General features: G+C 41.9%; 1 protein-coding gene across 2 annotated transcripts; it reads left to right on the top strand.

The window, feature by feature from the left end:
• Positions 1-442: 442 nt before the first annotated feature.
• On the top strand, positions 443-9,242 carry LOC131909262 (cytochrome c, testis-specific). 2 transcript variants are annotated; one of them, XM_059260746.1, is made up of 4 exons: positions 443-595; positions 3,288-3,316; positions 4,600-4,786; positions 8,942-9,242. In XM_059260746.1, exons 3-4 carry the CDS (start codon positions 4,618-4,620, stop codon positions 9,088-9,090), a joined length of 318 nt encoding a protein of 105 aa, XP_059116729.1. In that variant the 5' UTR covers positions 443-595; positions 3,288-3,316; positions 4,600-4,617; the 3' UTR covers positions 9,091-9,242. The 2 variants fall into 2 exon arrangements, with proteins under 2 accessions (XP_059116729.1, XP_059116728.1); XM_059260745.1 differs by lacking the exon at positions 443-595 and adding an exon at positions 3,920-3,965 and having other exon boundaries at positions 3,296-3,316; positions 4,549-4,786.
• The last annotated feature ends 2,727 nt before the right edge of the window (positions 9,243-11,969 follow it).

Genomic DNA, 11,969 nt, shown 5'->3' with positions numbered 1-11,969 from the left:
CTTTGTAGTACAAGCTGACCTAGAACTCATGGTGATCCTCCTGTCTCTGTCTCCTGAGGGTAGGTGTACAGGACTGTGTCCCCACATTGGATTTATAGTGCAATAATTCAAGTTTGTTGCATTTTAACCTCTTGCCACAGCCAGATTGTAATTCATGAACAGTTGGGAATGCAGGGTTCAATATTTGCACTTTTAGTTTAGTTGACACAATATTTTGCTTACAGCAAGCATTTCATTGAGGTAAACTTACATTAATGTAACCACCAAATGTTCTTGGGCCATTCATAAAACAGAGTTGCTGCTCCATGTTTGTACACGCTCTAAGTATACAAAGACAGTTTAGGTTTTTGTAGGTAAAGGCTGAACAAACAAAATCAGGACATGGACAGTGAGATTTGAAGGACATCCATCCTCTGCGAGAGTTGGGAGTCCCGCGGGATCTTACAGCCAATCAGGATCGAGGATGGGGCCGGCCATCAGCTGGTGCTGGATCTGGCCTGTAGGAGGAGTCCTTGGGCACAGCGGTGGCACCTTAGATCTTGGCCTCACTGCACCAGGGGACCAAGGGTGGCCCAGGGCGCTGCTGCTGTGACTGTGGTAGGTGCTGGCCCGTTGGAAGAGAGTGGGCTGAGCAGGTTTGCCTTGTGAGCTCTGACAGTGGGCGGCTGCAGCGAGGGCCTAGATGAACCCAGAGAGGAGCGTTCAACGGTCCCTAGCCGGGCGAGGCCAGCGCAGTGTATAGGACCCGTCTGTCCTGCTGTCTTAGTGCCTCTGATATCCGGGTGGTAAGGATGGCTCGGCAAAGCTTTCCACTGCTGTTGGCCAGAGGTCGGCTTTGATGGGGAGGGCTGGGCATTTAGGAAGCTGGATTCATGGTGTCACAGCCACTGTCAAGGGGGAAGGACTGCAGATACCCGTGAGGGCCTGATAGAGGGAGGAGATGTCCTCTGTCACCTTACCTCGCCCCACCTTATACAACCGCATTTGCCCTTCTGTTCATGACAAGTCAGACACGGTCCATGATATAGAGCAGTATTAAAAATTATATTGGGGCCGGGCAGTGGTGGCGCACGCCTTTAATCCCAGCACTCGGGAGGCAGAGCCAAGTGGATCTCTGTGAGTTCGAGGCCAGCCTGGACTACCAAGTGAGTCCCAGAAAAGGCGCAAAGCTACACAGAGAAACCCTGTCTCGAAAAACCAAAAAAAAAAAAAAAAAAAAAAATTATATTGGGGCTGAAAAGTGACGGAGGGCTTAGCTAATGTGTGTGAGGCCCGAGGTTTGATCCCTAGAACCACTAAAATACAAAACAAAAACAACAAAACCCAAATAAACAACAGCAAAATGCTATTTCATCCAGTCTTCCTTTTCATTGTGTTTTTTATTATTTAAAACAATTTTAGCCAGGTGGTGGTGGTAAATGTCTTTGATCTCAGCACTCGGGAGGCAGAGGCAGGCAGATCTCTGAATTCAAGGCCAGCCTGGTCTACAGAGTGAGTTCCAGGACAGCCGAGACTACACAGAGAAACCCTGTCTTTGAAAACCAAATAAAATAAAATTTAAATATATTTTGATCATATTCTTTCCCTTCCCCAAGTCCTTCCAGATCCTTTCCCCCTCCCTACTCACCCAACTTTATTCTTTCTCAAAAAACAAAAACCCAATATAACAACCCCTAAACCAAGAAAATAAAACACCACCCCAAAAGAAAAACAAAACAAAACAATAACAAAAACAAAAACTCACACCAAACTGTAACCAAATAAAAGCACACACAAAAATACTGGAGTCCAATACATGTTGGTCAACTGCTGAACATGGGGCTTGCCCTGGAGTGGTTGATACCACCCAATCTTTAAATACACATTTGCGGGGGGGGGGGGGGGGGGGATGGATAAGCATATATAGTGTTTTAGTTACTGTATTCAACAAAGTACTCAGAGGGAGTCAAACTTGTAGGATTAGAGATTTAATGCTACTCCATCCCTTTATTTCTCTCCACTACTCATCACTTGTGACCTGAAACAGGTAATTTCCATGTGCCTTGTTTTGTTCGTATGTAGGAAAACATGAGTAGTAACTGTCTCACAGAGCTGTTGTAAAGATCCAGTAAGTTATTGGCACACAAATGCCCTAGAATTCAGGGCATACAAATGTTTTTTACCCTTGGCGTTTATTAGTATTGAGATTATTGCGGACTCCGATGAATAGTCATTCTCATAGTACACATCACACCTTTGCCTATTTCTTTTTACATACAAAGTACTGGTAAAAACCAGTTGTGGTTTTGCGGACCTGTAACCTCTGCACTCGGGTGGCTGAGGCAGGAGGACTGAGTTCGAAGCCAGCCAGCTCAAGCTACATAGTGACTCTGAGGCCACATAAAAAAGACTACATAAAAAGACTGTCTCGAACAAACAAAAGACAGCAATAAATAAGTAAATATCGATAGAGTATCAAATAGTTTCATGACAAATCAGTTTCCTTCCTGTATTGCTGAATCGATTGGTTTTATTTAGCCTAAAGCAGGGCTCAGTGTCTGCTGCAATAATAATCTTCTATGATTAAAGACACTGACAGAAAAGTTATGGTATGGCTAACTGGTGGTTTGAACACTGAACAGAGGTATTTTTGACAAATGACTTTGATGAGAAGTCTATAGCTAAAGTTTCCTAAATTACTAGATTGATTGGCACAAATCAATCTGCCTTGTGTAGAAGGTCAGGAATAGACTCTGGTTAGTATTTCGATGGTATTCCGTTCTTCACAGTACAGACTTTATAATTACAATGTATGTGTTTTACAAATTGTCATAAACTTTCTTTTGTGGAGGGATTTATCTCTTTTATGGCTTTAATCAAAGACTCACTGCGTTTTGAAAATATTTGCAGTGTTTTGAATATTGTTTCCTTATCCTGTAAAGTAAGTTTTCTTATCCTGATTTCTCTCAGACTTAATGACTGAGTACCAAATTATTTGTTTTTGAATGCTGCTCACTAAATTGCCTTCTATTTTGATGTGGATTAATAATAGTTATTGGCTCCTGATCAGATTTTAAAAATGAGGAGAATGCTGGTTTCACCTTTATGTAATGACTTTCATTATTCAATACTGTATTTTTCAAGTTTGGCAGATTAATAGATACAAATGCTTTGTTTCTTATTAGGATTATGTAAATTACTATATTCTTGGGACTGTGCTGTCAAAGACTTTCATGATTTTAATAATAATAAATTTTTATGTTTAAATCCATCTTAATCATGAATTCTTCTGTTCTCATTCTTCACAGAACACAAAGGGTAGGGAAACACAGCCCAGGTAGGCCAACCATTGTCATGTCAGTGTGTTGTGTGCGTGCGTGCATGTGTGTGTGTGTGTGTGTGTGTGTGTGTGTGTGTGTGTGTGTGTTATGCATGTATGTGGTTGAGCTTGTATGTGCAGGCATATATGGAGCCTAGAGGGTGATGGTAGGATGTCTTCCTCCATCATTTCTCCATCTTACCCTGAGAGGCAGGATCTCTCATGGAAGCCCAGAGCCCTGCTTGCTACGCTGGCTTGCCAAAGCTCTCAGGCTGTGCCTGTCTCCATCTTCACAGCAGCAGGATTAAAGGCATGCTCTGGGAACTGCTGGGAGGGACTCAACTCACTTTACCCTCTGAGCCATCCCCAGACTTTAAAGTTCAATTTATGGTGTTTTAGTTATTTTGCTTTTCATGTCATTTTGGGATTCAGGAAGTACTTATTTAGTTGTTCAACTAAATTTGTGGCAGTCACTGAAGCACCTTTGTTCAGAATCTTGTTTGTATCTCATTACACAACAGGAGCTTCCCCACTTAACACCATATATTTTATGCTACATTATTATTAATTATGTTCCAGTGAGACCTGAGCTCAGTAATGTTATTTTTTTATTACTTTCAGGTAACATTTGGTCTAATTTGGTGGACTATTTACAAGTAAGTGTAAAGTAAGTACAAGAATCATTTTACATGTATCTTATAGGGGCCTCACTTTTTTCTGCGTGATTTTAATTTCCTATGCATGTCTGCTATGATGAGTGTGCAAGCAACATGATGTTTGCCTATCGTGTTTGTTCTATTCTTTTAAGTAAAGGGACGTCCATGTTTCACAGCATTTTTGCATATGTATTTAAATTACTATAATTATATATAATTATAATAATTGTTAATATATCAATAGGAGTTTATGAAGAAGCTATGACTGAAAATTTAAAGTAAGTCTGATTAAGTGGGTGTGATGACATACACTTTTAATACAGGAAACAGATGCAGGTGGATCACTGTGAGTTTGAGCCAGCCTGATCTACATAGAGAGTTCCAGGACAGCCAGGGCTACATAGTGTGCCCAAAACAACAATAACAAAAGTCTGATGAATGAGATAATTAAGTGTCTATAAAACTGGATGCTGTGATTACATCTGTGTTTTTGAGCACTCAGACAGTAAAGCACACAGATGTTAAATGTTACATTTTTGCTTAATATTATTAACATTCACTGCAATCAAAGTAATGGGATCCTTCCCCTCCCAGTTTTTTTTCCAGGTTCGCAAATCTGGTGTTTTCTTTGGTCTGTGGTCTAAGGTCTCATTGCGGAACAAAATGGGAGATGCTGAAACAGGCAAGAAGATCTTCGTTCAGAAATGTGCTCAGTGCCACACAGTGGAAAAAGGAGGAAAACACAAGACAGGTCCCAATCTCTGGGGCCTTTTTGGCCGAAAGACAGGCCAAGCCCCAGGATTTTCCTACACTGACGCCAACAAGAACAAAGGTAAGGGCCAGAGACTGTGGGTGGCGCTCGGAGAGTTTGCTGCAGGAAGACTGTGCGTGATTTGGTGTTGGAGTGTTTGCCTCACATATTTCATTGGCCGTAGACTGCTGCTGTGTTTCTGTGTATTGAAATGCTGGGTTTTGGATTTAGATAACTTGTTATCCTTTCAGAAGAACCAGCAATCTTTCATGGCACAGATTTTTGCCCAGGTAGACTACTTTATATGTTAGTTTTTTGTGTTACATTTATCTTGAGAAAGTATGGGTTAAGTCTAAAAAGAAAATACTTTAATGGCATGATAGCAGGAGTGATTATATCTGTAATAGTGATTCTTAGCAGGGTTGGGAATCTAAATATATTTAACAATTTATTTGTTATTTGTTGGTAGAAGGGAGTTAGACAGTAAAGTGAGAAAGCTTTTTAGAATTGAGATTTAAAACAGATAGAAAAGACTGTAGTATCTTTGCAAAACAATTTGTTTTGTGCATGTGTATTGCACGAACATATATAAATATACTTAGATTAGTACGTCAAATATTCTTAGAGCACAACTATATTTTGAACTTTTATTGGTGGCCTAACATCATACACACCAGAATCTCAGAGCACTAGTATTTGAAAATGGTTTTATTTGACAAGGGTCTCAGTGTATATAGTCCAGACTGACTTTGAACTCATTTGTAGCCCATAGTGGCCTTATATTCACTATGATCCTCTTTCAAGTGCTAGGATTATAGGTACATAGGTACATACCATATGCCCAGCTATTTTAAATTTCTTTTTTTTTAAACTGGAGTGACACTCATATAACATTTAGTTATTTTAGAGTATGTAATTTATTAACATTTAGCATTCATGATACTGTACTATAATTACCTCTCACTGGTTTCAAAACATTTTTTAAAATTCTTTTGGTTTATTTATTCATTTTTTTTCTTTTGAGACAGGGTCTCTCTACATAGCTGTGGCTGACCTGGAGCTCACTAGACCAGGCTGGCTTTGAAATTACAGAGATCCACTTGCTTCTGCTAGTACTGAGTGCTAGGATACAGGTGTTCACCACTGTGTCTGACCTTCAGAACCTTTAAAAACGAAGCACCCTGAAGCACCTTCATCTATTATGTAGCCAATCCTCACATCTGACCCCTCACCCCTCCTCACCCTGTTCCTCAATGACTGCTAAACAGCTCTATGTCTCTTTGGATTTGCATGTTGACTGTTGATGTATAAGGAATCATGTAATATGGTACTATTTGTGTCTATCTTCCTTCACCTAGCATAATGCTCTCAAGGCCCAGGGCCATCAAAATTGTAGCAAGTACAGTACTTCACTAAAATTATAATTGTGGCTCCAGCTACAAGGTTCCAATCTCCACTTTGTCATTTGTGTGTGTGTGTGTGTGTGTGTGTGTGTGTGGTATGATTACATATGTGCCCGGTGCACACGTGGAGATCACAGACAGCTTGCAGGAATAGGTTCTTTTTTTCTGCTCCATAAGTCTTGAGGATGAAACTGGGGACTTTGAGTCAGGCCTGTATTATTACTGTATTCAGGATGTGCAAAAATGCTGGCAAGCAGATATTGTATAGTAAAAGATTTTGTCTTTCTCTTGGGTTTTTGTAATGGAATTTGTAAATGCTTGAGGTTTCCTAAGTGAAAGGAGTATCTTTATCATGGTTAGTCCCTGGGACCAGGGCCTGACTCTTGCTGATGAGATGACTCCACTTGTAGATGATGGATGGGCTCCTCGATCATCTCTGGGTAGGGGCTGACCATGCTGAAGGACCAGTGATGTGATTAGATAATGGTACCTCATGCTCAGGGATATCAGGTAGACTTCTAGGGACAGAATGGGGATTGAGATTCTGGAACTGAGTTCTGTCAGGACATGGTGAGTCTGTCAATCATGCTTTTGTACTGAAACCTCCATGGGAAGCTCCTTAAACATCAAAGTTCTGGCAGAGTGAGGAGGTCCTGATTCTTCAGAAACACTGTGAAGCTGTGCAGTTGGGCCCCTCCAGTCCTTGCCTTGCGGGTCTCTTAGGCCCCACCCCTGACACATGGCCTTTATAATAAGTGTTAGTGTACTGCTTTCCTGAGTCCTGTGAACTGTTATAATGAATCACTGGACATCAGAAGGTTGTAGAAATTTCAGAAGTTTAGGAGGCCAGCTCCCCTATAACTCCCCCCCCCCCCAAATTCTTATAGTTTTTGAAATAAAGGCCTTCTTACAGAGGACTGTGGAGTGTGCTGACTGTGGACAGTTAGTGTTAGAACTGCATTATGGTTAGTGCAATTAGATTTTCAGTTGTTAGGTTACTGAGGAAATCGATTTTTAAGTCACATTTGGTGCTTACATGTATATGTTTCTTCAATTCTGGGGAATGAAGTTTCTTTGAGTGGTGCTTGGGAATTGAACCCAGGGCTTCATACATGCTTGGAATATACTCTACCACCAAGCTGTGTACTCATCTTGACAAATTTTTAAAGCGATGTTTCCATCTTGTGTCCTTTTATTATTATTGCTTTGACAGTAAAGTTGGAAAGTCCTCCTTTTCAGTCTAGTCATAAACCACACTTAAATGGAAATGAAATTAAAATTACTACAGAGCTGTGCACTGCCTCTTCAATCAGCTGTCTCCTTTCCTGTACATAAAAAAGCCTTTTCAGTTCACAAGGTCCCATCCCGCTCGTCAGTTGTGGGCTTTATTTCTTGAGTAACTGGAGACCTATTTAGAATGTCTGCAAAAACATCTCTATCGAAAGGTCTACCTGCAATGAAAGTATGGTAATAATTAAAATACTACCTCTTAAGCATCAATGATTTGGAGAAGTAAAAAGCCACTGGTTGTACTGTGTGCATTGAAATATTAGACGCTTCCGGTAAAAGGGAAAGAAAAAACAAACAGATTAACCAACTCAGGGTAATTAGTACTGGGTTGTTAGATAAAAAGTGGAGGTGGGAAGCCTGTGTTGATGAAGGACCATTAGGAGCAAGGGAAGGGGAGGAGGAAGCAGTTACAGCTCAGTTGACCGCAAGGAAAGGACATCAGATGATGTCGGCCAGAGTGGGCAGACACGGCCTGCCTGTGTTGTTTGAGAAAGGAAAATGAAAAAGGAAACACTATGGGAAGACTGGAAGACTGGAAGAATACGGGACAAGAGCAAAGCATGGGAGAGAGTTGGCCTGCTGGGTCGACAGTAGTTAGTAAATAAAAGAGGGATGCTGGCGGCAAGCGGAGCCAGATGGAGCACAGAGTATGAACACAATGCTGGCTGCCTGTCGGCCTGCTGGTGTCAGTCTTGGGTGTACCCATGTCCCTGGGCAGTCCTGTCCTAGCTTAGAGCCTTCCTTTGGGAGATGAAGTTGCAGATTTGGTCCAGTCAGTGAGCAGTACTTCACAGGTGGAGTATCAGATGTGGTCACACTTCTGGGCACACCCTCACCCAGAAGTTGGGTTGCTTCTGTCCTTTTGGCTGGTTTTACGAAGGGGAAGAGGACAACTTTTTCTGTCATCTTGAAATTGGATTACCGAAATCACAGCTTTCCATGACAGATAGGGGTGTGTGTGTGTGTGTGTGTGTGTGTGTGTGTGTGTGTGTGTGTGCAGGCACACACATGCCACACTTTACATGTGGAGATCAGAGGACAGCTTTAGGGAATTGGTTTTCTCCTTGTGGACCCAGGTTGTCAGGCCTTCATGGTGCTTTCACCCATGAACCATCTCTGTGCTCAGTCGTCAAAAATTCTTGATTTCAGGTGGCTTTGTCATGTCGGGGAAAGCTACTTCCTTCTTTGGGGCAGCATTTTGCCCATTTTCAAAATGGAAGATTAGGTTAGATTCCATGATATCTGAGATCTTCTCTAGAAGGGACACTGTGATTTCAGGAGCATTGTAGGCACAACATGTCTGGGATAGTTGTTCATTGACATATCTTTGGTGGTCCCAAACAGCATGTGACTTTTGGATTTCTACAGAGAAACAGAAACAGACTGTACTTCTGCAATTTTCCTATAGTTCAGGCTTTACATTATAAACTAAACAGTCTTCCCATTGAGTGAGGGGTAACATTGTTCACATATGTGGATCCTATCAGACAGCAAGCCCTAAAAAGTGACAACAAAGACTTAATACTAATTTTCAACTTTATAGGTATTATCTGGACAGAAGCAAGTTTGATGGAATATTTGGAGAACCCAAAGAAATTCATCCCTGGTACTAAGATGATCTTTGCTGGCATAAAAAAGAAGAGCGAGAGAGAAGACCTTATTCAGTATTTGAAACGGGCCACATCCTCATGAGATAGTATTGCATCTTCAAAATATTAGTTTTTAATTTCAAATATTGTGTTTAGTAAGAAGCAATTTCTGCTCTTTTTTGATCAGCCTGTAGTAATTTTAACACGTTAAAATAAAGGTTGATATTTTTGATTGGGTAAAGTCCACTCATGAGATACCCGTATGACTCTGAACTTGCTTTGATCTGGGCACTAAGACAGTGTTAATCAGAATGAAGGAAGAGAAAGAAGCAAACAGATCTTTCCTTTACTAGTCTCTGCATGCACAGAACATTTTATGAGCCTGGACACTGCCATTGAGGATGGAGATAGTATCCCAGTGGTTCTCTGCAGTATAAATGTAGATGTAGCAGACATCAGCTTTAATGTTCATTAAGCTGTTTTGCCTTTTACTTAAAGTAACTTTAAGGGGGGAAAATAGGAAAAATCTAATCAAACCTTGGGAATGCTTTTGGGGAGAGAGAGAGAGAGAGAGAGAGAGAGAGAGAGAGAGAGAGAGAGAGAGAGAGTGTTATTGACCCTGGGTAAATAAAACAAAATTGAGATAGAAGGATAAAATCACAGCCTACTTTGATAAGCACATCTTGGAGCTTATAAGTGTTTTTGCATTTGTGTCTCTAAGATTTCCTCCTGATCTTTAGCAATACAAAGCTGGACTCAGGCTCTTTTGAGGGAAAAAAACCCAAACAACCAGCAGGAGGGTGGAAAGAGCCCCATCTCAGAATAGTAAGAGTGTGGCATCATGGGGCAGGCCCCCACAAGCAGTGGAGGCACAGTGCTCTGCAGTGAAGCTTCTTCACAGTGTGCAAGACTGTTGTCCAAACGATGGGGTCCCAGGGAGGAGGGAACAGCTTCCACACCGAAGAGGTGGGTAGAAGACTAGTTAGGGGTCATTATGGGGAAGGATGAAACACCTGTTACTTCATTTACACTTCATATCACCACCCAGGACCTTGGGGGTGAACTGTATCTTCTGTAGCAGTACCTAGAGTTTAGTTCAGTCCAGGAGCAAAACGTTAACCTTCTACTGATAACTTTCACCTTTATCATCGGTTGACTTATAGTGTGTACCACTACTGTGTGGTGAGCATAGTTGAAAAGGAGCATATTCTAGACGGTTCCATTAAATTTGCTAAGTGCTCAAGTTTACTCTTGGTATTCCTGACACGTTGGAGAGAATGTACTTCTCTGGGATGCCAGTGTCAGTATTGTGTGGAAATGCATCTCTGGGAATCAAAAGTGGCTTCAGGTAAGGCTAAGCTTGTTACTATCTCCCTAAGGGAATTTTCTGCAAGGGAAGAGAGGTTACAGGGTCTCTGAGAGTGTGCTCAGAGCAGAGCTGGGTTTGCAAAGCTGTAGGTCAACTTCGACAACACATCCCATCCTAGTTTGCATGAGGTCCATCAGCTTTGTGAGACAGAACTTGAGCTCAATTCTCATTCAGAACTCAGTCCTGATTGACAGAGCCCTGCCGGAAGGATTTGCTGGCATTGCTACAAGCCCACACTGCAGGGGGCGTAAGGAGGCTTCAGGCTGCCAGTTTAAATACTTTTGCCTTAGGAGGAGTAGAAGGAGCTGTTCTGAGGACAGAGATGATAAAAGACATTTGGGTAGAAATGAATAATAGTTACTATTCAAACTATTCAAGTAGATTTCCGCTTAAAAAATTGTTGGGATAGTAACATATTGTGAGTATTACATTAAACGTTGCCTTAGTAAGAGTAAAACAAGTCACAAATCTCCCCATCCTCCTTTTTTTTTTTTTTTTTTTGCTAGTGGCAATGTTTTATTCATTAGGAAAGTTGGAGGAAATGTTACAAATGAGCATGGTAATTAAAGTTGTGCATTGTGGTAGACTTTATTTTAAAATTGTCTTTGAGGAGCTTACATTTATTTTAGGATGGCTCTCTGTGAAATCGCTTCTGGCCATGCTGACGGCTTTCCTTGGTGCCAGTTTAGTGAGGCTACAACTGAGTCTCTCCGAATTCTTTGCATGGTTCCCAGTCAGGCTGATGACAAGAGCTATTTGCTTGAGACTGGGAGGAAGCAGGGCTAGGCAGAAGGCTTTGTAAGTTAAAGGGTCAGCTCACAACCCTGGATGCGACCTACACTTGTCACAATCCTTGGCTCTCATGTTTGGTGAACAGCAGTCCCTCCAACTCCCGCTGACCCCTCTCTCCTGCCTCCTGTGAGTTCCAGAGTAGGTGTGTGTGCAGCATCGATGGAGGGCCTGGCTTAGCTAGGTCACCCACATCAGAGGTGGATGCGTGACTAGATAGCGGAGTACCGATTTGCCCCCTCAGGTTCATCCTTACTTCCTCTGTGCTTTTCTTCCTAACTGTCTGGAGTGAGGACTGACCCTGAAGACTTTAAGTCATCTCTAGATGCACAGCCAGTAACAAATACTCTAATCTGACTGAACTCCAGCCAGGCTGCTCTAAGTCCCTTTCTTGACTAGGCCCTCGGTCTTGGCCTCTCCCCTTAGCTATTTAAACCTGTTTTTAGCACGAATCCTACTTAATCAGTTTAGCAGATTCACATCCTTGGTCCCTGATCACCCCAATCTCCTTCAGCTAGAATCCTGTCAAGTTTATTCGTCCAGAATTCCCTTTACCTCTGGCATTTCTTTCCCCTCACTGCTCTTCTGTTCACTGAACTCTCACCCTGCTCCTGGGCTGTAAGTCCCCAATTGATCTTTGGTATTCATTGTGCTGAATTTTTCTCCAGCACCAGAACATCCTGTTGCAGTTGTCCCTAAAATCAGCATCATTTTCTTTATTTTCAGTGTCTTTAACAGTGTCAGAAAATCTTTTTTCCCTGATACCAACAGCCTTCTTTAGACTCCCTAAACTCCCCTTTGTCGCCCCAGTGACTCTGTGGTGA

The sequence above is a fragment of the Peromyscus eremicus genome, chromosome 4 (genome assembly GCF_949786415.1).
Source record: "Peromyscus eremicus chromosome 4, PerEre_H2_v1, whole genome shotgun sequence".
NCBI lineage: Eukaryota > Metazoa > Chordata > Mammalia > Rodentia > Cricetidae > Peromyscus > Peromyscus eremicus.
The sequence above is the reverse complement of the archived record's forward strand: the minus strand, read 5'-3'. Positions and strand labels throughout refer to the sequence as shown.